The sequence below is a fragment of the Megalops cyprinoides genome, chromosome 7, assembly GCF_013368585.1.
Source record: "Megalops cyprinoides isolate fMegCyp1 chromosome 7, fMegCyp1.pri, whole genome shotgun sequence".
Classification (NCBI taxonomy): domain Eukaryota; kingdom Metazoa; phylum Chordata; class Actinopteri; order Elopiformes; family Megalopidae; genus Megalops; species Megalops cyprinoides.
The window spans coordinates 17315603-17336602 of NC_050589.1; the positions used below are offsets into that span (position 1 = coordinate 17315603).

The following is a 21000-nucleotide window of genomic DNA, read 5'->3' on the forward strand; positions in this document are numbered from 1 at the left end:
TTGGTTTTAATTCATGAAATTCTGAAGTGAAATCTTGAAGGAAGGAAAAGCATTTGCACAAGGTAACCCCACTCATTTTAGAAAAAATGGAAAAGGTGAAACCACCCTTGTTTTACTGCTTAAAGCATGAAGTTACTCCAAGCACTGACTGATGACATACCGAAACACATCATTGAGTACTTTCAAATATCTTCTGTAAAATTATTAAAATAATCCACACTTAGTGCTTAGCTATGCAGTCTAAAGTGCCCTCTGAGGAAACTTGCCTCTGTATAGACTCTGCCTGAAGGATCAAAAAACTAGTAATAAGTACAATTTGAAATGAGGTTAATCCACAGCAGACCTTTTAATAAATTAAAACTTTATTTTTTTTGCTGGAGATTGAGAAAAACAAGATCAAAATCCACTATCACGTGCTGTCAGTGAAGACCTGACCTAGAACGGCGAGCCTGGCACTGAACGGCTGCATGGGACAGGAGAGCACTGGGGCTTTCCTCCTGGTTCCAGGCTTGAGTGCTATACTCTCTGAAGAGCCGAGAGTGGGCGAGTCTGTGCTGCCGGCGGGATCCCCTGTCTCTTGTGACTGGCCGCCAGGTGGGTTACCGGAGGGCTCGGATAGGCTGAGCAGGATGTCCTGCAGTTCCCGCCTCTCTTCCTGTGCCCGACTGCAACAGTGGAGAGCAGCAGGGTCCAGGGGGTGGGCCTCCGTGTTGAAGATGTAGCCACCTGCTCCCAGGATGCAGTCTGCCTGGGGGCCACTGCCCGTCTCAAACTCGGAGCCGCTGTTGTGCAGGAAGTTGTCCGGGTCGAAAAGGAGGTAGAGGTACTTGACTGTCTCAGCCAGGAAGAAGGATTCCATCCGATTGTCCAGCTTGTGATCTCTCAAATCCTTTACCTGGGAGGAGAACAGCGGCATTTTCCCTCACTCTTGGTTCACTAAAACCCTCACTTCTAAATTCTTGGAAGATATGGTCATGAACATCCAAGTAAACATGATGTGAATGGTTAGGACTGTAAAAATTCACTGTACACTTCAATTCAAATACTTTACTCAGTGCATAAATGTATCCATATTAAATGTATATCACTGCTTTGGTGAGCCTGCTTAGATTTAGACAGTGTCTTTTCTGCCAGCTGTGTAATACCAGCATTGAAAGGCATGCTGGTACCTGATGAAGAGACACTCACACTGGCGAATCCACAGTGGACACGTGTGATCTTCTCAATGGATTCCACAGCATCACGGCCCAACTGAAGCAGAGTGGGATCTCCTGTGGCTCGATACAGGTACATGGCGCTCTCTATCAGCTCTGTAACACACACACACACACACACACACACACACACAAAGACTTAGCTCCTAATGAACAGTGGGACAATGTGCAGCTTCCCATTTAAATTATTTAAGGCTGAAGTCATTATGTAAAACAGAATGAATTAAGGTTTTACACATAATGGAAACTGAAATTCTCAGCAAAGGATGGTTTGTTGTCCAGCATCACATCATTCTGTTATTAAGGGGAACAGAGTTTTTGGATGGGTAGCTTTGGCTGTAAGGTAAAGTGGCTTGGTTTGGGCAAAATTAAGTTCCACATGCTAATTAGTCACCCTGCTTCAGATTTGTTTGGGATGGAGGATAGGAAAAGAGTAGTGTATCATCAGCATTACAAAAAAAAAGCCATGAGAAGAAAATAACAGGCCCAAGAAATTTTGTGTGAATGGAATCTAGAGGAAATCAAGCACTGACCACTGGGGCACTCCTGTTGAAAGTCTATGTAATGCCAAGAGCAAGCCACAACCAGGGCAGTGTCCCTTGCAGTGGTTACAGTACTGGATTCTAGACCTAGGATTTTGGCAGCTGGGGTCTGAATCTCAGGTGAGACACTGCAATTGAACCCTTGAGCAAAATGACTCTGTGGCACTCCTCTGTCTGTGGAAGGGTGAGGGGACAGCAACCACACCTCTAGGCCCAGCACACCTAGGCAAGGTTGAGGTTATGAACTTTGTCAAAGGCGTCGGCTAAAAAAGACCTCTCTTATCTACAGTGAGAGAGACTGAAATGCAGCCAGAGTGAGTGAGTGAGCAGCGGATTCCAAAAACCCTGCAGTCTATGGTGCCCTTAAAAGAACAGCATTTATATTGTACTTTATTATTAAAGTCAATCCTTTTTGGTCGGTGGACCTGTGAGGGTGAGCCCGTGAAGAATTCTGTTTTATTTTCTCACCTCTCAGCTGCCATTTAATAATCACCAGTCTGCAGACTGGAAAACTTCTTTCAATTCTGATGACCCATTTCATCACTCTGAACTCAGATTATGCCTAAAGCAAGTGGCAAAGCCCTATTGTTACAGTATGGGCACAAGGGCAGTCAAACTCTATATCACAGTAGATAACAGTATATAACTACAAGGTACCTGGCCGTAGTGGGTAGCCCTCTCTCTTGTCCACTGTGTATCCCTGAGGAATGCTGTAAAACTCTGGTAGGCCTCCAAATTGCCGCCACACTGTGTAATAGTTGTGGAAGGTCCTCATGGCATTGTCTAGGTCACCAAGCAGGCTCTGACACAAATGCAAACACAAATGACAGTGAGGCTCATGCAGAGGCAACAACAAAATTTAAGTCCTGACTGCCTTTTCAAGTGACACTACTTCCTCCCTCAATATGGTAATATCTACTGTGATCAAAGTGGGGACGTACAATTCCATGTCAGTCTGTGGCTACTTCAATGAACTAAGATGATATCTCCTCAATCTGAAAGCTTGTGTTTTAACTGTAGCTGATCTTTTCTGTTGGAGAAGCAATGCCATTATTAATGTGGGAAATTTCTATATCTTGTTAGCGGTGGCTTGTCTCTCACCTGCAGCCCTGGCCAGAAGGCCTCCAGGGACTGAAATACAGGCATGGAAACAGTTCCCTTGTGCATCTGAACCCACAGGTACCAGTCATCAAACTTTGTGTAATTCCTAATGGACTTGTCATACTCTGTGGACACACAGCAATATACAAGAGATATTAAATGCAAACATCTTACATTTTAAAAAATCTTTCTACTGGTTTTGTGAATAACACCTTAGAAAATAAGCATTTTAACACTGCGAAGTTGTATACATTATGACCAGAGGGTGGCATTGTTGTACGCTTCATTCGACAGGGCTTCACCACAAGGCTTCTGGCACATGTGGTGGCCTTTAGCGGGCTGATTGCTAGGGTTGAACCCATAAAACACAGTGAAACATATGACTTCTGCTTCTTCTTAGCAGACAACAAAGTAACAAAGCATGTGCTTGATCAGAGGGATGGTTGGTATAGACATTTTTACCACTATAGATGTAGGCTGAAGGAAAAAGCTATTGGAAAGGTTTGAATATTTATAATATATGTGCCCATATAACTGTGATTAAGTAGAGAAAGCTATATGCTTAGCCAAGCTGAATTTATCTTGGATATACTATGCTTCTTGCTTTCTGATGAACATAAACACAGTCCCATTTCATTACCAGCATTCTGTTGTATGTTTTTGTTAGCATACAGGTATGTTATGACAGGAAGTGAAAAATAGTTCAGCTCTATGAGTGCAGCCCAAACGACATTTAAAGGCTCTCAATCATGGCCTTTGGTCATAAATTTGGGTTCCCAACCAGTGTTACACCAGACCACCTTTTTTTTAGTCAGTATTATTTACACTACTTTGCTTACAGCCCTACAAAAGCACTGTGTACCCAATTCTGTACCAACAATCTAAATTCACAAAGGTGACAAGCAGCTAAGCACCACCAAGGCAATATAATCTGCAGTCTACTTACCCAAGAACATGGATAGCAGTTCCTCATCTTGCAGCATGATGGCGCCCTTTACCAGGTACTCAAAGTAAGAGTCCACTCCAGCCCCTATACCAGCATCCTGAGCTACCCACTTGGAGGTGATGACATCTATGTGGTTTCCCACCTAAAGAACACAGATGGCCATGCCAGTAATCACAGGCATAACACTGGTGAATGCACTGAACAATTTAATATCTTTCTAGTGTCTCTACATCAATAAAACATGCTCCACGTGTGTCATGGTCAGACTCACAAGTCCAATGTCAGACCGCGTCTTCCACAGGGACCGCAGTGCTTTGCGTGCTACCTCCTCGAAGATCGGGTCGCCCGTCAGCTGACTCAGTGTGGCAAACTCCAGAATGAAGGTACCAACCCCAGCGGTGCAGGTGACGGGGGTCTCTGTGGGGTTCACTCCCATCAGCAGGTTCACTGTGCCGTACGGCATCCCAGTGGGAGTTTGGAATGCTGGAAAGGGGAAGAGGACAGAACGCTCTCTTTGGGTTCGAGGTCACGGTCAAAAACAAGGCCTCACTCAAGTCACATAGTATGCTTGTTTTTCAGTAACAGAGAAAACAGCTAAGAGATACAGTGAGTCTTGTTGAGGACTATGCCAACCTTCTTCTGCGGCGAGTGGCACTGTGAGATCAAGTAATCACCAGTCTCCTTCTTTTTATGAAAGAAAAATTCAGTGTCAATTCACACTTCCACCCTGTACAAAAATTTCAATAAGAATAAGTCACATAAATTTAGAGATTGCTGAAACTGATCGTCAATCTCTAAATTTGCCCGCCTAAAAAAATCCTGAGACGGGCAAATCAGCTGCCACACAATGAATGAAACTACTGGCAAGGAGAAATCAAGGACATGGGTACTTTGTGCAAGAAAAGAAGAATTGGAAAAAGTGAACAAAATAGAGGAGCAAACTCTGCATACAAAAAGCTTAATTATTAAAAAAAAAATGTAATAAGAATGACACCAATTATTTTAGGAAATTACTAAAAAGGACAAAGAGATATTACATTACTGCAAAACACTGCAATGTACACTGGTCAAAAATAGAATGAATGACATTGAGTTTGTTAAAAACCCTGAGTTGAAACAGGAGAGAGATTCTCATAATTAAAGAATTCAGTAAAAAGTAATAAAATTACAGACTGTAATGTGGGTTCTAAGGGAGATAGACGGATCAGAAATGCAATACCATCTCCTCCCAGTCAGGCTAGAATGCAAATAATGCAATCCAATGTGTTGATCTTGCTCAAAAGTGAATTAGCTTAATGAAGTGGTTCCAAGGTTTTACTGCTGTTACATCCCAGAGTCTCCCTCAGACTCTTCCTGCAACTGATTTGATTGTCCATCTATCAAACTTTGATTTTAAGGAAATTCATCTGGGTTGGTGAGGAAATGGAACGACCAGCCTAATCTGATGATAGAGATTGTGGGTAGATCATGCAGAAAGGTCACAGAGATACTTTACTTTCTGGTTTTCCATGCTGAGGGAGAGCCAACATACAGCACAGTGGCATGATATTTTCTCTTTGGTCAAGCACTCAGACAGACTCCCTATTGTCTGAGTATTCATTAAAATGGATGAAATTGTACGGAAAATATTTTAATATCTACAAAACCCTGGTTCAGATTTGTCACATGCTAAACCAAATGGTGAAACATCACATTATCTTGCAGTAGGCAGTTGTAAGCTGTCTATTTGCTAAAACAACCAGAAGTATGTATACAACACTTGTGTACTGAGAAAAGGAATACATGGGTAATACTGTATTCACAGCACTAGTTTCACAGGTTTAACACTGACTGAAAAAGAATGTTTTCAACTGCAGTCTAGTCTCTTAAAGATCACCCCGTCAGCCTTTCATGCTACAAATATTGTCAGTATGGACAGACACTATCTTAAACTGAAAATGATGGCAGACTGACTAAGGCTTAAATTCCGCTCACCTGGGAGGAGTTTACGTGCAGCTTCCTCTGCCATGCGGAGTAGAGGTCCAGAGCAGGGCCATCCTGGCTCCACCTCCATGCCGCCACGTTTCGACAGCAAGTGAGCTGACAGCAGGCCTCCCACCACTGTCGATGCAAACAACCCCTGTCAGCTGCTCCCTTCCTTGGGCCTGACAACTTGCACTATACACACCTCCAACTGAGAGCCTACCCCCGCTCTCACCCTCACCCTCACCCCTGGTCAGAATTTTTGGTTTAAGCCTGTCTTCAAGCCTGTTGTGGTGCAAGGGTCGTAAGTGTCAAGACTCATAACCCCCCCCCCCCATTCAGTTGTGCACTCCTACATGAGGCATCGTACAGCCCTACTCCTCTTTTAACTGGGACTCACCCCGAATGTTGGTTTCAAACACAGAGGCATTAACATCAATGTCGAAATCCACAGTGTCTTGCAGCAAGGACGCCACGCGTTGAAACTCAGTGTGGTTTCCTAAAATCTGGATTTGAAAAAGGAAGGGCAATGATAAAGAAAACTACAGGTCTCCTGTTAAGTCACACCAATATCATACGTATCTTGTGACACACATTGATGGACAAGTTGAAACACCCACCCCACTATAAACCCTTGGAAAAATGTATTATATAAATGTAACTGACTATTACTATCATTCAAACTAACAACATCACATGTGTATCAATCAATCTAACAAATCATGTCAATGTCTAACAAATGTCAATAAAGGTGGACATACCAGCAGAGTATCCAGTGCATCTATTAATGTCAGGGAAAAGCTGCAGTAAACACAGAAACAGTCGTTTTATTGTTTTTCATGCCAAAGGAAAAGTTGGGTCCTGAATTGGGGAAGGAGGAGACAGTACCTTCCCCATGTATCCTGGCCATCACAGGTCAAAGGTCGCAGCTCATCATATGGAAAAGCATTCTCCAAGTAACTGTTATATGCGTGATAAAACATGGATTTAATTCGTTCTCTGTTGGGAAAAAAAGGCAAAAATATGGGGTTCATCGTGCGAGTTATAACAAACTAGGGTTAAAACTGTGCAGGAATAAAAATGTCTCCGCAATCTGTCTTGTCATAGCAATTCTGGAACAAAATGCACCCAAAGCTCCGTCGTACAACTGAAAACATATATAGTATAGTATAGTATAGTATAGTATTATTATGGCAAATTCTTAGCTAGCTAGCAAATAGATAGTTGCTACAAACTCGTTCATAGCCATTTCAGCTTGCTAGCAATCACTAAATCGCTACTAAAATACCTGTCTAGTCATTCATCCTCGCTGATGTCGTTATATGATAAGCTACGTGCCCTGTCTTTAGTTTTCACACGGTTTACTTCTAAACCGTACAATCAAAACAAAGGTTCCAATTTACCTGACCAAATACACATCTGACATCATGCCTCATATCACAATGTTGCTAGCTTATTAGCTAGCTAACCAGCGCTTTCAGTTCCTACCTGTACTGTGCCATTTCCTGGTCTGTACCTTCTTTTCCTTTCGCATGGTTGATGACTGGCAAGACATGAATCACGCACAAAATCGTCGTGCACAGGTGCGTAAGCATGAAGATGCGCGAAAAGTGCAAACAGCAAAACTCAATATTTTAGGGCAGCATCAAAACAAATTCCGGTCTCCAACCAGACAAGAAGTGAATTCACTGAGCATGCGCTCGTCCAAGTCGTACGCTGACGTTTCCCTTTGCTCGGGCGTCAACGTTGCCAATCGGACGACGTTGTTGCCAGGTTTGACAACTTTTCAGTTGATTTGGCGACATATGTATTGTAAGTACGAGAGAAACAAATACAGCGACATTTACTGCTGTTCACAGTGGATTACAAAATTGTCGTTTTTTTCAGAAAACCCCAGTGCAATGCATGTCCGTTTCTAGTCTCACCGTTTTTTTATCGTTAAAACAACCCTGAAAGTGTGTTTTGGGGAATCTGCTGCGCATACAGCTTCTCTGATTCAGCAATAACCATGTACTAATGCAGTCTATAATAGTATAAAATAATAATAAGAAAATATAAATATGTTTTTATGATAATAATCGGGATTAATGGTGCATATCCGTTCAAGGAAAAGTTAGTCTCAGTAAAATGCAATAGCCCAGGGATTACAAGCATGGAGAAATGAACACTGTGCCAACAACTGTCCATGGGAGACAGCCATGTAGCGGGAGATTTGGCAGATTGTGTAGTGCAGTCCCCTGTGGACTGTGACCTCACCACTTAGGGTCAAACATGACAGAACCTAACAGAAACTTTTAGGGAAAAAAAATCCTCATAGGACGATTTAACTTATAAAAACGATTTGCTCACAGATAGAATATATCTGTGTAATTATCGCTAAAAAGTAATTATCGCTCTTTCTCTGGCTATTTAACATATATGCATTAACATTAAATCCTTTGATGTATTTATATTCACTAGAAGGTCTTATCATTCACTTCTATTCTGGAAAAATAAAAACGCTATAAATACCTTTCACTATTCCATTCGCCATAATGTTGAAGAAGTGTATGAATCTAAATGTCAAGACTGTTACGAAAATAAATACCATTGTATGGATAATTCATAAATAAATGACTGTATTGAGGTACATTGACCTTATCTTAGCTTCTTTTGGACAGACCTCTGATGACTTCCTGAGCTGACGAGTTGGCAACCCTGCCATTTTACTTTCATTTTTAAAGTGTATGTTCCTGCACCTCTGTGTGCTTATATGTTAAATGCCAGAAGTACTGACAGACAGTGTACTTTCCTTATAACACCTGTGTGTGCTTTGATTATTTTCTTTACGCTTTCATTTTGTTTCATGCATTATCACCACAAATTCTGTGCTGATGGGCTTGTTTGTGGCCTATCACAGAACCAAAAAAGTGGATGCCTGATTATGAGGAAGTGGAGACTAGGGGATTGCAGCATTGCTATGGTAACTTCACCTCAAGCAGGTGTGTGAACTGACGTGTGAAAATTCTGAGAAATTGCCTTATCTGTAATGAAGCTCATTGCATCCTACACATCTGCATAGTTCTTAGCAAAGGACATTCAGGGGTGCGTGGTCATCTTGGGAGGGTATACAAAACAGGACCATGAGTGGAGGACTGAATTATATAGATATTTTAGAGACTGTACGTTATGAAGCCTTCATGTATTACATAGACATAGTTTGTGGATTACCCTTACAGCCAGTGAAAAAAGTGTCAGTTGTTGGGTTTAAATATTACATCTCTCATTTTTGGAGAATATATTATAAAGCTCAGTTGTCACACAGCATTAACACTTAGATTTTACCCTTAAAACAAAGTGTTCTTTGAGAAACAGCTTTAAATTATCAGGGCATTTGCAAGGTTTTAAAATGGATGGAGACAGCCGTGCTGGGCCATGAATAAATATATACACAAACCCAGAGTTTTACACACTCAAACTTTCAAAATTTCCAATATATTCCAATACATTCCATTTCCATATTCCAATATATCAAGAAGTTACTCGGTAAACATTTATTTCTGTAAAATGGTTTTGTTTTGTTGTGGACTTGTTTATGAAAATGTTGTGGTTTATTAAAGTAACTGTTCACAATTACTAAAATGTGGCTAATTATATCACCAAATGGCATGTATTAACATAACTAAAGTGATTGTTGCCATATTTCAAAACATATATTCTCTAATTATAGCCACTCCCACTTATTCTTAATTATTCCCACTCCTAATTAATGACAAAGGAAATAATGAAATGTGTATTTTGTGCTTCAAACTTCAAATTCAGTCAAACACATAAAATATATTTATAAAAAATAATTTATTAATTATGTGGTTATTTACATAATTTAATACAACATTTAATACAAGTAACACGACTGTACATAAACTATAAGAGAAAGGATGTGTGGAGATAATTCTTCAGAGTTACTCTTGAACTTTAAGCATGGCTCCTTTTGAAGATGTCCAATTTAAAGCTTTACATGCAGCCAACTGCACTTAAGTAGACTTAAGTAAATAAAATACACACTGAAATACCTAAAACTAAGTGTTTTCCACATTTGACTTTGCAAGAACTGTGATGGGCAGAACTGGTGCATGTAGCTGTTGTTTGATTTTCTGTTCTGAGCTTCAAAATAGCAACTTGACCATTTCCTGTGCCAAGACTGAGCTGCGGTTCAGCATTGAAAACAAACATATTAGATCACATAGCTGTCAAGACAGGAACCAAAGATCTTCTGCTCTGAGGCGTAGCTATCATTTAGAAACCACAAAAGTAAGAACTGAATGCAAATACCTTTTTGGTTTTTGGTCTTTGCATTCAGTTAATTCCTTTCAGTTTTCATGTGGTGCTCCGTGGATCCATTCTGTGTAAAATATCTGAGGCAACTTCCTTACAAAACCTCTGAGACCTTTGTGCAGTGGAATATCACATCAACTTTGATCAGTCATTGCTTCTAGAATGTTACCGCTGCCACGTACTTGTTTGACTGTTAACTTGAATGATAGGCAGCAATTCCGCTTGCAATTGAATAAAAGCATTGAAAGGGGCCTTTCCAAATGCCAGCCATTACAAAGGGGTGTCTTTTCCAGGTCATTGAGGTTATTAGGTGCTCCATGTGTCCAAAAGAGCAACAGAACATGTGTCCAAAAGAGCAACAGAACTTCCCATAAGCAGAATGTGCACACACTTTCAAGTTCTTCTGGCAGATGTTTCCCAATGCTTCCTGCTTCTACTGTTTAAGTGCTTTCATGGCTCCAGTGTCTGACTGAGGTCCACCATCATGCAGATCCCATGCCCAGCTCTCTTTATCTCACCAGGCTGAATGTGCACAGAGCACTGTCACGAAAATCTCTGCTTAAAACATCCTCCCATTCAAGTTCCCACGATGTAGGATGCTGTTTCAGTCTGTGCAGAAGCGTGATCATGTCCTCTTTTTGTTCATCTTTGCTAAAGACAATCAGGATTTGTACATAATCCCAATGTTTTCTTTTTTAAATCTGAGCATTTTCTTTGGATCTGGGGCTCATGAATAAGCTCAGTTAAAACATGTAACTCTAAAGGAGTCAAAAGCGTGTCACCTCTGAAGAGAATGGGCACTTTTTAGACTAAAATCCCTCTTGACACATCCCTACTCTCGTCACTGTCTCTGTGTGGTTTTAAACAGCACCCTCTCCTGGAGGAGCTGTGTTTGTGTCCATGGTCAGGAATTCCATTCATCCTCACAGTTCAGTTCGTCTGTCATGAATAGGTATGAGTTGATGGCTTCCCGTAGCCCCTCACTGACCAGGGGCTCCTCTGTGTCCATTTTGTCACTGCTGAAAATCATGGACCTGTGAATGAACAGACAGACAGATATAAGGATATTGAGGAAAACATCCATCCAAACAAATAGTTAAGTACAGAGAGAGTTTCCTTGTGCTGGCTAATATCAGATTGAGCCACACCAGTAGTGGGAGGGGTCTCACCTGTTCACGTCCTTCCAGTTGAGTGTGGGCTTGCGGACAGCCATTGGGAGTGGGCCACTCGACACAGGGACATTGTTGGAGCCTTGGATGAAGCACGGCTCCCTAAGCAAACAGCAGAGTCCGTCGGCCACCTCTGCAGAGGAAATCCAGTCAGTTACACATTAGAGACTCACACATACTGCTGCCTTTCAAATAATGGATGACATAAAGTACCAGTCAAAAGTTTGGACACACACGATTAAGATAATGGGGAAAAATGCATTATAAGACATTTTGATCTAAAGACTTATATGCTTAAATGCTTGAAATTTGTTTCTTAGATAAATATAAAAAGTGAAGTTGATGACTATGCATGAATTTCTCTCCAAAAGTAATTTTAATTAAAAAATATTTTTTGGCTACTTTGAAGAATCTAAAATATAAGATAGCTTTGATTTGTTTAACACTTCTAGGTCACTGCATAATTCCATTTGTGTGATTTCATAGTTTTGACATCTTTACTATTATTCTAAAATGTGGAAAACTGTAAAAATGAAGAAAAACCCTTCTGAGTAGGTGTGTTCAAACTTTTCACTGGTACTGTATGTGTTACCAGATTTGTCTACAGCAGCAACTACAAAATAACACAAAATGTGTACTGTATTAGATCCTCTGTAATGTCTTTGACAAGGATTTCCAAGGCTTGAATGAATGATTTGAAAATGGTATTTTTAAAAATGTTTATAATTGTTTGCTTATAACAGTGTATTTGCTAAGCAGACAATATTAAAGGCCAGCTTTTGTATTCACATGGTACACATTCATGTAAAAGACACCATTTTGTTTTTATTTCCAATGATTTCACTCAGTGTATTGCCATGCTAACATAAATAGTCCATTGAGCTTTTTGACCACGGACACAAGTATGATGTTCAGTTAGAGTCTCTAATGTGGCATCATTGCAGCTGTTGTGTATGTGAAGCCACCAGCATTCGATCACTGTCACATCCATCAGACAATCATCCCGAGTCTGGACCCCAGTGTGTGAGGAGATCGATGAACTCACCAGAGTAGTGGTCCACCAAGTTGGACAACGATGCAAAGGTGAGCCTGGGTGAGATGTAGAACCAGCCATTCTGCAGCTGGTGGATACGGTAGTGTTTGACGGAGCCCCTGGCAGAGGTGGTGCTCCTCCGTATGGACAGACAGTGGGCACCTGCAAGACAGGAAGCACCAACTTTACTCACACAGAAGGAAACTGTGGTTGACTCTCACTCTGAATATAATGATTTACCAAACCACTTCTCTAATGAAAACATTTGCTTTGTAAGACGGTCATTTATAAAATGTTAACATCATCTTAATTGACCTTATCTGACCTTTTTTTGTTATTATAATTATCATTTCATTCATTTTTTCTTTACAAAAGAAAAAAACTCTCACTAATGGAAAAAGGGTAGGTTTCCTTTTCTTAACCAAATTAACTGTAATGCTTTGGTAAGACTGATCATTCTTTTTCCATTCCACTTCAAGATCATCTGATTAATGTATGTCACCTCTGGCTGTACACTCTCACAATTTCTAAAATGACTCATAGAAATAATATAAGATAAAGGGTTTCTATTGAAAGATGAGAAAAAATGTTGAATTTGTGTGCAAGCCCAGCAGCTGGGCACTGAGTGTTCGTGGTGTCTGTTTGTGTCAGTCTGCCCTATATGCTAACTTGTTGATCTCTTCCTGTGGTTGTGTGACTCCTTCTCAGGGACGCAGCCGTTAGAGAGAGCACAATAACCGTTTTTCTGTATTCCCAGCAAACAAAAGAAGTGCATTTGAAAGGTCTTCCTGTAAGTTTGATTCTGTACAGAGAGCCTGAGCACATTAATGCCATTAAATGCTATTTACATTTGCATTTTTGGCAGATGTTCTTATCCAGAGGGACTAACGAAGAATGGAGAACAAAGTGCACTTAATAAAATTGCACCAAAGATGGTACAATGAATGCACACCTCTGTGTTGCCATTCCACATTGGCTGGGTTAGGTATGGGTTATGTGGTGCTGAGTGTGTGAGCTCTGTTGGGTATGTATGTACATCTGAATCCATATGCAGGATGATGGCATGCCTGTGTGTGTGTGTGTGTGTGTGTGTGTGTGTGTGTGTGTGTATATGTGTGTGTGTGTGTATGTGTATGTGTATGTGTGTGACCTTACCGCTACAAGTTTGGCTCTCGCGGATCAGGAAGGATCCAGCCTGGTTGTGGGGCAGCAACAGGAGCTCCTCTGCCTTATCCCTGCTGATGCCCTCAAACTGCCACCTGCACAGAGACATGGGGGGGGGGGGGGGGGGGGGCATGAGATTTACAGAGAGCATGAACGGGCACGCAGGGAGCACAGGCTCAAAGCAGACTGCAGTGACATTGGGCCTTTGCGATATGACAGGAGATACAAGCTTACATGCAGCACCTCATAACCCCACCCCCACCCCACCCCACCCCACCCCAAGCCAACAGATGGAAAGAGCAGCGCACTTTCCACAGTTGTAACCCCCCCACCCTCTCTTTCTTTTGTGACACACCGGAGGCTGCCTCCTCTATTAGGAAACAGTAATGTAACTTCAAGGGCTTCTTTCTCCCACTGGGGAAGGGATGACATCAGTGTGACAGAACAGAGGCTAGCTGTAGAGGTCCTCTCAGGTAGCCCACACACAGACACACACGCACACCTGGCCCCTGTTCCACAGGACCCCCTGCCTGGTTCACACCGACTACACAGAATTCACACAATGCATTGTGGGCCACATGAGACTTACCCGTGGAACACCTTAGCGGTATAGCTGCAAGGGATGTAGCATTCTTTGCCTGTTGCCGAGGAGCTAACCCTCCACCAGTCGCCATCACTGTAACCGACACACAGACAGACAGATAGGTCAGGGCAACAGACACACAGACAGGCAGGTAACAGACATGATAATAGATGCACAGACAGACAGGCACATTTACAGAAGACACATTCAAACTGCCATGCTGCTATGAACATAACTCTAAGTGCCGGTGGACCTATGCTTGACAGACTTACAGAGAAACAAAACAGAGAAAAGCAGAAGTCTGCATCTGAACAAGCTATCATGTTCAGTCCAATGATACTCTTCGAGATTCCTATGCTTTGAACATTTTTTGATGTTTTGATGATCTGGTTCATCATATTGATTGTAACTATTAAACCAATTAATTTCTGTCCAGTTTTTAAAATGGGAAAACTAAATGTTTTTATTGTTTTTTTCTATGTGTATGTAAGACCTTTGGAACCCTTAGAAGTCACACAGGGTGAATATCAATCACAGAGATTTCCTTTTCTCTTCAAACATGAAATGCCCTCGTCTTTGACTCGTTTTGAACAATCAAAGGAGAGTGTGCATTGTGTATGTAGAGGAAAAAAATAGTGAGAGTTCCGCCAATTTCACTGGTAAATTTCCATTTGAAGTCTCTTACTCTGATAGAACGTTGAGCCTTTCTCCCACTCGAATGGTGCAGTCTGACGGTCCTCCAGAGGGATAGTTGTACAGAGAAATCACAACGTACCTGTTGTTGTCTGAGAATGAAACAGATTTAAATCATTAGCATGATGCTGGCCTTAAATGAAGAAAATATTAAGTCATTAACAATGACGTTCTTGTTCATTCGCGAACAGCAACATGAAATTAAGTCATGGCCAGGGACGTCAAGTGTCTTTGAATCAGTTCCTTAACATGACAATAAAAATCAACACCTTGAGGAAGAGCTAACAAGATGGAAATCTTCATCACCCAGCACTGATCTCACAATGTCTGAAAATAGCCCACCGGTTTGTTTTCGCACTGCTTCGAGTCACCTTTGCTTCCTTTTCACCAGACTGACATCAACAAAGCACTTGGTATCAAAAACATTCTACTGCAGCGCATGACAAGGGATGGGCCGGAGACTCTCCCTTACCATACGTGTACGTGGGTGTCTAAAATGACATGCGTTTTTGAAAAGCATATTTTTAAAATTCCAGGTTGTGTGTGAAGCTGGAGCTTCTCACAGCTGATTCCCCCACAGATGTGTGAGTGTGAGGTTGTGAAGATAGGTGATGGGTGAGGTTGTGAAGATAGGAGATAACAGGTAATACACCCATCACCAGGGAACAGGTGAAACTGATGAGGATTCTCATAAGAGATAACAAGATGCATGAAGCTTTGGAATCCTAATTTTCATCTTGCTGTCACTCTCCTTCAAAAGGAAGGACCACTTTGTCAATCACTCTTAGGTGAAAAGAAGGTTTGGGTAAATAGTCCATTCCAAAGATTATTACAAGATTCTACTTTGATAATACCTCTCCCATTTATGTCCAGAAAAGCTAAATAGCCAAAGACATCCTCTTGATAAGAAGTGAAATTATCTGTTTTTATAAAGCATTAGTCACCTCTTAAGTGAAAGATTCACTTGTTAAATTTAGATTAAAGTAAAGATCTGGTCCTCTGGGACAGGGTTTACTCATCTGAGCCTGATTCACTCAGTCGAGATAAAAGCAGATTATGCAATGGCCTCCAGGGATGCAACATCTGAAAGCTGTCCTGCTGGTGGCAGCTTTCCCATAGCCTTGGGTCAAGAATTTAAGGCCAGAACTTACCCAGTATGGTAGGTTCAGGGTCCTCTGCCTGGTTCAGGAGAGAAGACTGCGTGTTGGAGGTTATCCGGTCTTTGCTGGAGCGGCTCCCCATGTCGATCTGAATCTCTTATATTTGCGTGGCTGGAAAGTTCTGCAGACTGAAGGAGAGTACTACTTTATCCACGGATCTGTTTTCTCATCTGTGAGACAGGTGGCCTATTAATTGTGCATGTTAGCCTCTAATGCACATTAGAGAGTATGCACATGCAGAGTATGTGATAATTTCCAGGATGGCTGAGGTTACCTACAGTAAAGCTTAAACCCCGCCTTCCACAAATTTTCACACACCACAATTAAAACTCCCCAACCAATCAAGCCCACTCAAACTGGATTTCAGGGTGAAACAGAAACCTCCTTGAGAAAACCTACTTGACAAGTTAAGGGTCAAATGTTTGCAGATGAGTTTCCATGATGGTAAATTTACACTACTGTACTTTTGCAACACAATTATAAAACATTTTTGAAGCAATGTTTAAAAATATTGTACCTCTGCTGTCACCCTCTGCTAAAATATCAGATTAAATAACTGTCCTGACCCCCCTTTCTTAATCTCACTCAGAGTACAGAAGTAGCATGTCAAAAACCAACATTTTCCAACCACACTTTCAGCATGAAGTGTGGCCGTTAACATCCGGGGGCGGAGGGGTGGGGTAGAGAATACCACCAACATCAGCACAAAGCGGCTGGACACTTTCATAAACAGTGCCAGTTTTCGACATTAAACTTTGCACTTTCTTTTTTTAAAATTTCCCTCTCAATTTTTTAAATTCTCCCTCTCCTTTACCCCACTATTAACGTGGGTCTAGGTGCCTCTGGTGGAGGCTATCAACAGGAGTTTACATACTTCAGCTGTTTTACCATATCCCTCTTCTGTTTCATGTTTTTTGTGTGATTTGTGCACCCATGAAATGCAGAGAAACACTCACATGCAAATATTACAGAAGATGAAACAGCAGCTGGGATAAGAAATGTAACCTGGTGATGTAAAATCAGCAGTGCATTGTAAATACAAGTGTTGCATGGCTGCTCATTTGTTCATGCATGTCAAGAACTTCAGATTTTGTTGAATGTTGCTTTTTGTTGCTTTTGACATTGTTTTTGTTTTGGGTTATATTGCTCTGATCAGATGTCAGACTGGGCATCAGATGAAATGTATAATTTGTAAAGACAGTGCTAATAAAGTGTCTTTATTGTTTTACAAATATATACCTACCTATACATCTATTAATCTATAACATTTAACGTTAATGCATCAACAATGAACAAGTGTTTAGTTTGACATAATGCAATGTAGCCTCTAATATCAGAACACCTCAAAAAACGTGTCTAGGTTTCAATCAAATGAATTGACTCTTAAGATAAAATTGTCTGTATCCTTTAGGTATAAATACCATTATTAATTGTAGTGATGACCTTAAAATCTATGAAGATAACATCAATTTAGAATGAATGTATGTATATTGATAATATCATAACCCATCTACACTATAAAAAAGAGGAAAAGGCCACCTGGCCACACAGATGGCTCTCACAGGGGTATCTGGATCAACATATCAAATATCTGGGAACCTCATCTCACAAGCAAAAATAACTGCACCCCATGAGTACCTGTAAAAAAGATGACTATTCTCTGTCTTCATTGACTTTTATCTGCTTCAAAGGAAGCAGTAAAAATGTATTGGTATCACTACACAGAGTAAATGTGTCTGAAGCGTAGCTTTAGCTTTAATGCCACGGGCTTTTTATTTTGTGTTAACCAATTGTACACAGGACATTGGGAGCTGGAGAGAACCCGCATACTCCATCGTATCAAATCCCGGTTGCAGGAGGTTGAAGAGATGGTATCAATCCCTGTTGTTCACAAACAAGGTTACTGAAGCCTGAGTTTGGAAGGTTGCGTTTTGCTGAATAGTTTTCCTAATGCTGGAATCATTCTAAGCGCATATTCCAACAGCAAGGCAACCCCTGGAGAAAACTGCACGAGGCCTAATCAATTCTGCATATTTGCTGTCAGCCGAAAACTATTCTTGACTGCAACATTTCCTTTCCAACATTTCCAATAGAAAAAAAGTTCTCAGAAAATAAAGCATTGTTACTGCAGTTAATCTATAGCAAGAAGAAGATACAAATTATATCCCACAAAAAGCTGGCAGGTGTAACAAAAGTCAAAATGCACCTCTTTTCATCTCGTGTCCACAGCCCTGCTTCATACACCAACCTGTAGGCCATGTGTTACACTATGAACACCCTTCAGCTCTTTAGTCTATCACATGTAGTGTAGCATTTACTGGCATATTAGTTACCGGAATTCCTAGGCAAAAGGAAATGCACAGAGCTTGTAAACTGTAATGTAATGCAATCTCCAAAAGCACAAGACTAATCAAGCTAGAAGCTTGAATTTCAGGTTTATATTATTGTTTGGCATATGTCCCTTTAAAATGATCATGATTAATCATGATGATACATTGCATTAATTGCTTATCATTGCTAGGACAGCAAGAACAATGGTGTTATATAACATTATATGCTACTCCATAATCAGCCTCAATTCATGCTGAGATCCTGCTCCAAAGAATGAGATTTTGTTAAAGGAGGTGTATTATGAAAATACTTGTAATTACCTAATACTTATCTAAAATCTACATTTGCAAACGTTCCTTTTACCCCTTCTGCGTGAGTGCAATTTTTGTCTTTTTTTTTACCTTCAGTAGCTCCCACAGCAAAGAGACCACAAGGGCCTGCTGAATGTTTAACACCTGTGCTTAAAGAGAAAGATGAATGTACTCTGTGTTCTGAGAAGAGAAATCTTGCAGATAGCTGTAACGTTATTTTCTTCAGTGGAGCTATGTGTAGTATCTCTGTAAGCAGCACTAGCTTATCACTTTTTTTCTTGTCCTTTGCATTGCAGAGAAAAAGCAAATGAAACTTTTTCTTTTAATTTTTAGGAACTGCTGCAACTTCTAATTGTATGTCTGAGAGTTCCCTAAGATGTATTTGGGAACTACGTAGTTTCAGTATTCTTTACTACTGTATATTTTGAGCTGCCAATGAATCCTTTTCAGTTTCTACTTGCAGATGGCTCTCACATTAGTCTTAACCTGCAGCCCTTATTGTAACTTAGAAGTCCATTTTAAGGGGTTGGATAGAGCCTTGCATACAACTACATTTGTCAGCATTAAATGTAAATTTTAGCCCATTGAATAGATGGTGAAATGCTATTTTTTAGATTTTTTTTTTCAAGGATTACATTTAACATCATGAAGTTTTAAGTGTGACAATGCCTCCACAATTTTTCTACTGTCTGTCACTGTGGAATGTCATTTTACTTTATGCTATTATGTAATGATGATATTACTTCAAATTACATATATTTTATATGCATATTACATGTACATGAATTGCGAACCATTTCAAATTCAAAATTTTTCACATGCTGTTCACAGTAAAAGAGAGAACGGGTGCCAAATTTAAGCACCAAATCAAGTATGCAATTCCCCTCCACTCTTGGATGTTGAAGCCGGTGACTGGATTCCCATCATATGCAATGTAGGTGCAAGAATTCGGGCCAAGTAGAAGTCGAGAGTAGAGTCAGTTGCGTGTTCAGTCACTGTTGAGGACAGCTATTGCAAATACCCAACGGCAGACAAGAAAAAGGGTACCATACTCACCGCATAGTGTGCATGGGGCTCGTCCTCCGCTGCCTAGCTCACATCAGTAGGCATCCCGCCGCTGGCTGCCGATGAAGTCCGACACCGCCGAGACGCAGAGGAGACAGGTGTGTCAGTGTCTGCAGCGTGTCTGTGAGTGTGTGATCGTACTAATACGTGCGTACGTGGGCTCTGGGTTCCTCCGGTCCGCCTGGGTACAGAAAGCGAAGCGGAGCGCTCCTCCCCTGTGCTGTTCCTTGACGAAGGCCCTGGGCAGGTGGTGTAGGAAATGTTGTAAGAAGACACAAACATGCAGAGGGGGTTTTATGTGTCGTGCACTCAGACAGTTTCCTGTGACGATACACCCGCCTCCCCTGATGAACAGCACCTTCAGAGGCGCAGGGGGGAGAGCGAGACGCGAGGTGGAGCGGCACACAGCTTGTTTATGCTCAAACCCCCCCAAGTAATTCCATACTGTGGTTTTGTTTTGGTGAAACAGGACAAAAACACAGGTCTCATTAGGCAAAAGGTCAGTCGGGGTGGCTTTCTGGATCAAGACATTAAGCAATTAGTTCGTACAATGGATGGTTTTTTCATTAATACTTATCATCCAGTGGTGGGTATTAATAAAGGGATTGTCATGGCAATAACTGCCATGGAAACTAAAACCTCGAAAGCTATTGAGAGGTTGCACTTGATGCCTTCTTCCTAAAGAATAGGGTTCTGTACCTAAAATGCTACATGCCCCATGGCTACAGAAGTGTTTTCTTTGGTTGAAACCCAATTTCAAGTGACCACATATTGACTTGACTGGTCATCAGCATATGATCATTCATAACAACACACAATGAGAGTATTAACCAGGTTATGTCACAAAAAAAGCAATAAACCCATTTCACATTGATCCTATGACTTAATTATGTTTATCAATTTCCACCACTCAGAGAACCGCACCACGTGGTAAACACTGTGATGATAATGGGTAGCAAGCGGAATTGCAGCATCAGTAGAAAACTGCGAGAGTTCAGCTGAGCACAAGTGGATCATTTCCGTCAGTGATTCACGCACTGATGACATCTAGATATTAATACAGACTGATACTTCTCGTAATGAGAATATTAATAATGAGCTCTGAATGTCACGATTCCCAGATATCACGTGTAGCAGCTTGGGTGGGGGGCCTTATCTGTCACTCAGGTCGGACGCATGATTCAAGAACACAGAGAAAGCTAAAAATAACCTTGTCATTGAGGGATCACACCCCTGATAACACCCAGGCATTTCTTTTAAGAACAAATAAAAAGAGTCACTGCCAGACCTCACTATATCTTTCACACTTTGCTTGGCCTTCAGACAGACCTTCTGATGCAGCAGGAGTGCTTCAGGATGGAGCAGATTCACACGACATGTTACGTTTTATGAAACAAGAGATGTTACTGTCA

At 41.1% G+C, this 21000-nt stretch overlaps 2 protein-coding genes across 3 annotated transcripts; both read right to left on the bottom strand.

Annotated features, from left to right (window-relative positions):
- Positions 1–379: 379 nt before the first annotated feature.
- On the bottom strand, positions 380–7439 carry edem2 (ER degradation enhancer, mannosidase alpha-like 2). 2 transcript variants are annotated; one of them, XM_036533820.1, is made up of 11 exons: positions 7254–7439; positions 6654–6764; positions 6527–6566; positions 6166–6271; positions 5778–5903; positions 4075–4286; positions 3804–3945; positions 2858–2982; positions 2414–2558; positions 1189–1310; positions 380–895 (listed from the first exon to the last, which is right to left on the bottom strand). In XM_036533820.1, exons 1-11 carry the CDS (start codon positions 7358–7360, stop codon positions 410–412), a joined length of 1722 nt encoding a protein of 573 aa, XP_036389713.1. In that variant the 5' UTR covers positions 7361–7439; the 3' UTR covers positions 380–409. The 2 variants fall into 2 exon arrangements, with proteins under 2 accessions (XP_036389713.1, XP_036389714.1); XM_036533821.1 differs by lacking the exon at positions 7254–7439 and adding an exon at positions 7169–7245.
- A 3366-nt stretch (positions 7440–10805) lies between these two features.
- On the bottom strand, positions 10806–19797 carry LOC118781206 (src-like-adapter 2). Its single transcript, XM_036534137.1, has 8 exons — positions 19580–19797; positions 15873–16009; positions 14714–14813; positions 14035–14121; positions 13437–13540; positions 12294–12443; positions 11249–11381; positions 10806–11113 (listed from the first exon to the last, which is right to left on the bottom strand). The coding sequence occupies exons 2-8, from the start codon at positions 15961–15963 to the stop codon at positions 10984–10986; spliced, it is 795 nt and encodes a 264-aa protein (XP_036390030.1). The 5' UTR covers positions 15964–16009; positions 19580–19797; the 3' UTR covers positions 10806–10983.
- Between the last annotated feature and the right edge of the window lie 1203 nt (positions 19798–21000).

Coding starts and splice junctions, on each gene's coding strand:
- LOC118781206 (XM_036534137.1), bottom strand. CDS start 15,963: ATGGGGAGCCGCTCCAGCAAAGACCGGATAACCTCCAACACGCAGTCT. Junction 14,814..15,872: donor CCCTGAACCTACCATACTGG/GTAAGTTCTGGC, acceptor TTTCATTCTCAG/ACAACAACAGGTACGTTGTG. Junction 12,444..13,436: donor CGAGAGCCAAACTTGTAGCG/GTAAGGTCACAC, acceptor CCTGTCTTGCAG/GTGCCCACTGTCTGTCCATA.
- edem2 (XM_036533820.1), bottom strand. CDS start 7,360: ATGCTTACGCACCTGTGCACGACGATTTTGTGCGTGATTCATGTCTTG. Junction 6,567..6,653: donor GGCCAGGATACATGGGGAAG/GTACTGTCTCCT, acceptor TGTTTACTGCAG/CTTTTCCCTGACATTAATAG. Junction 2,559..2,857: donor CCTTCTGGCCAGGGCTGCAG/GTGAGAGACAAG, acceptor CATTTGTGTCAG/AGCCTGCTTGGTGACCTAGA.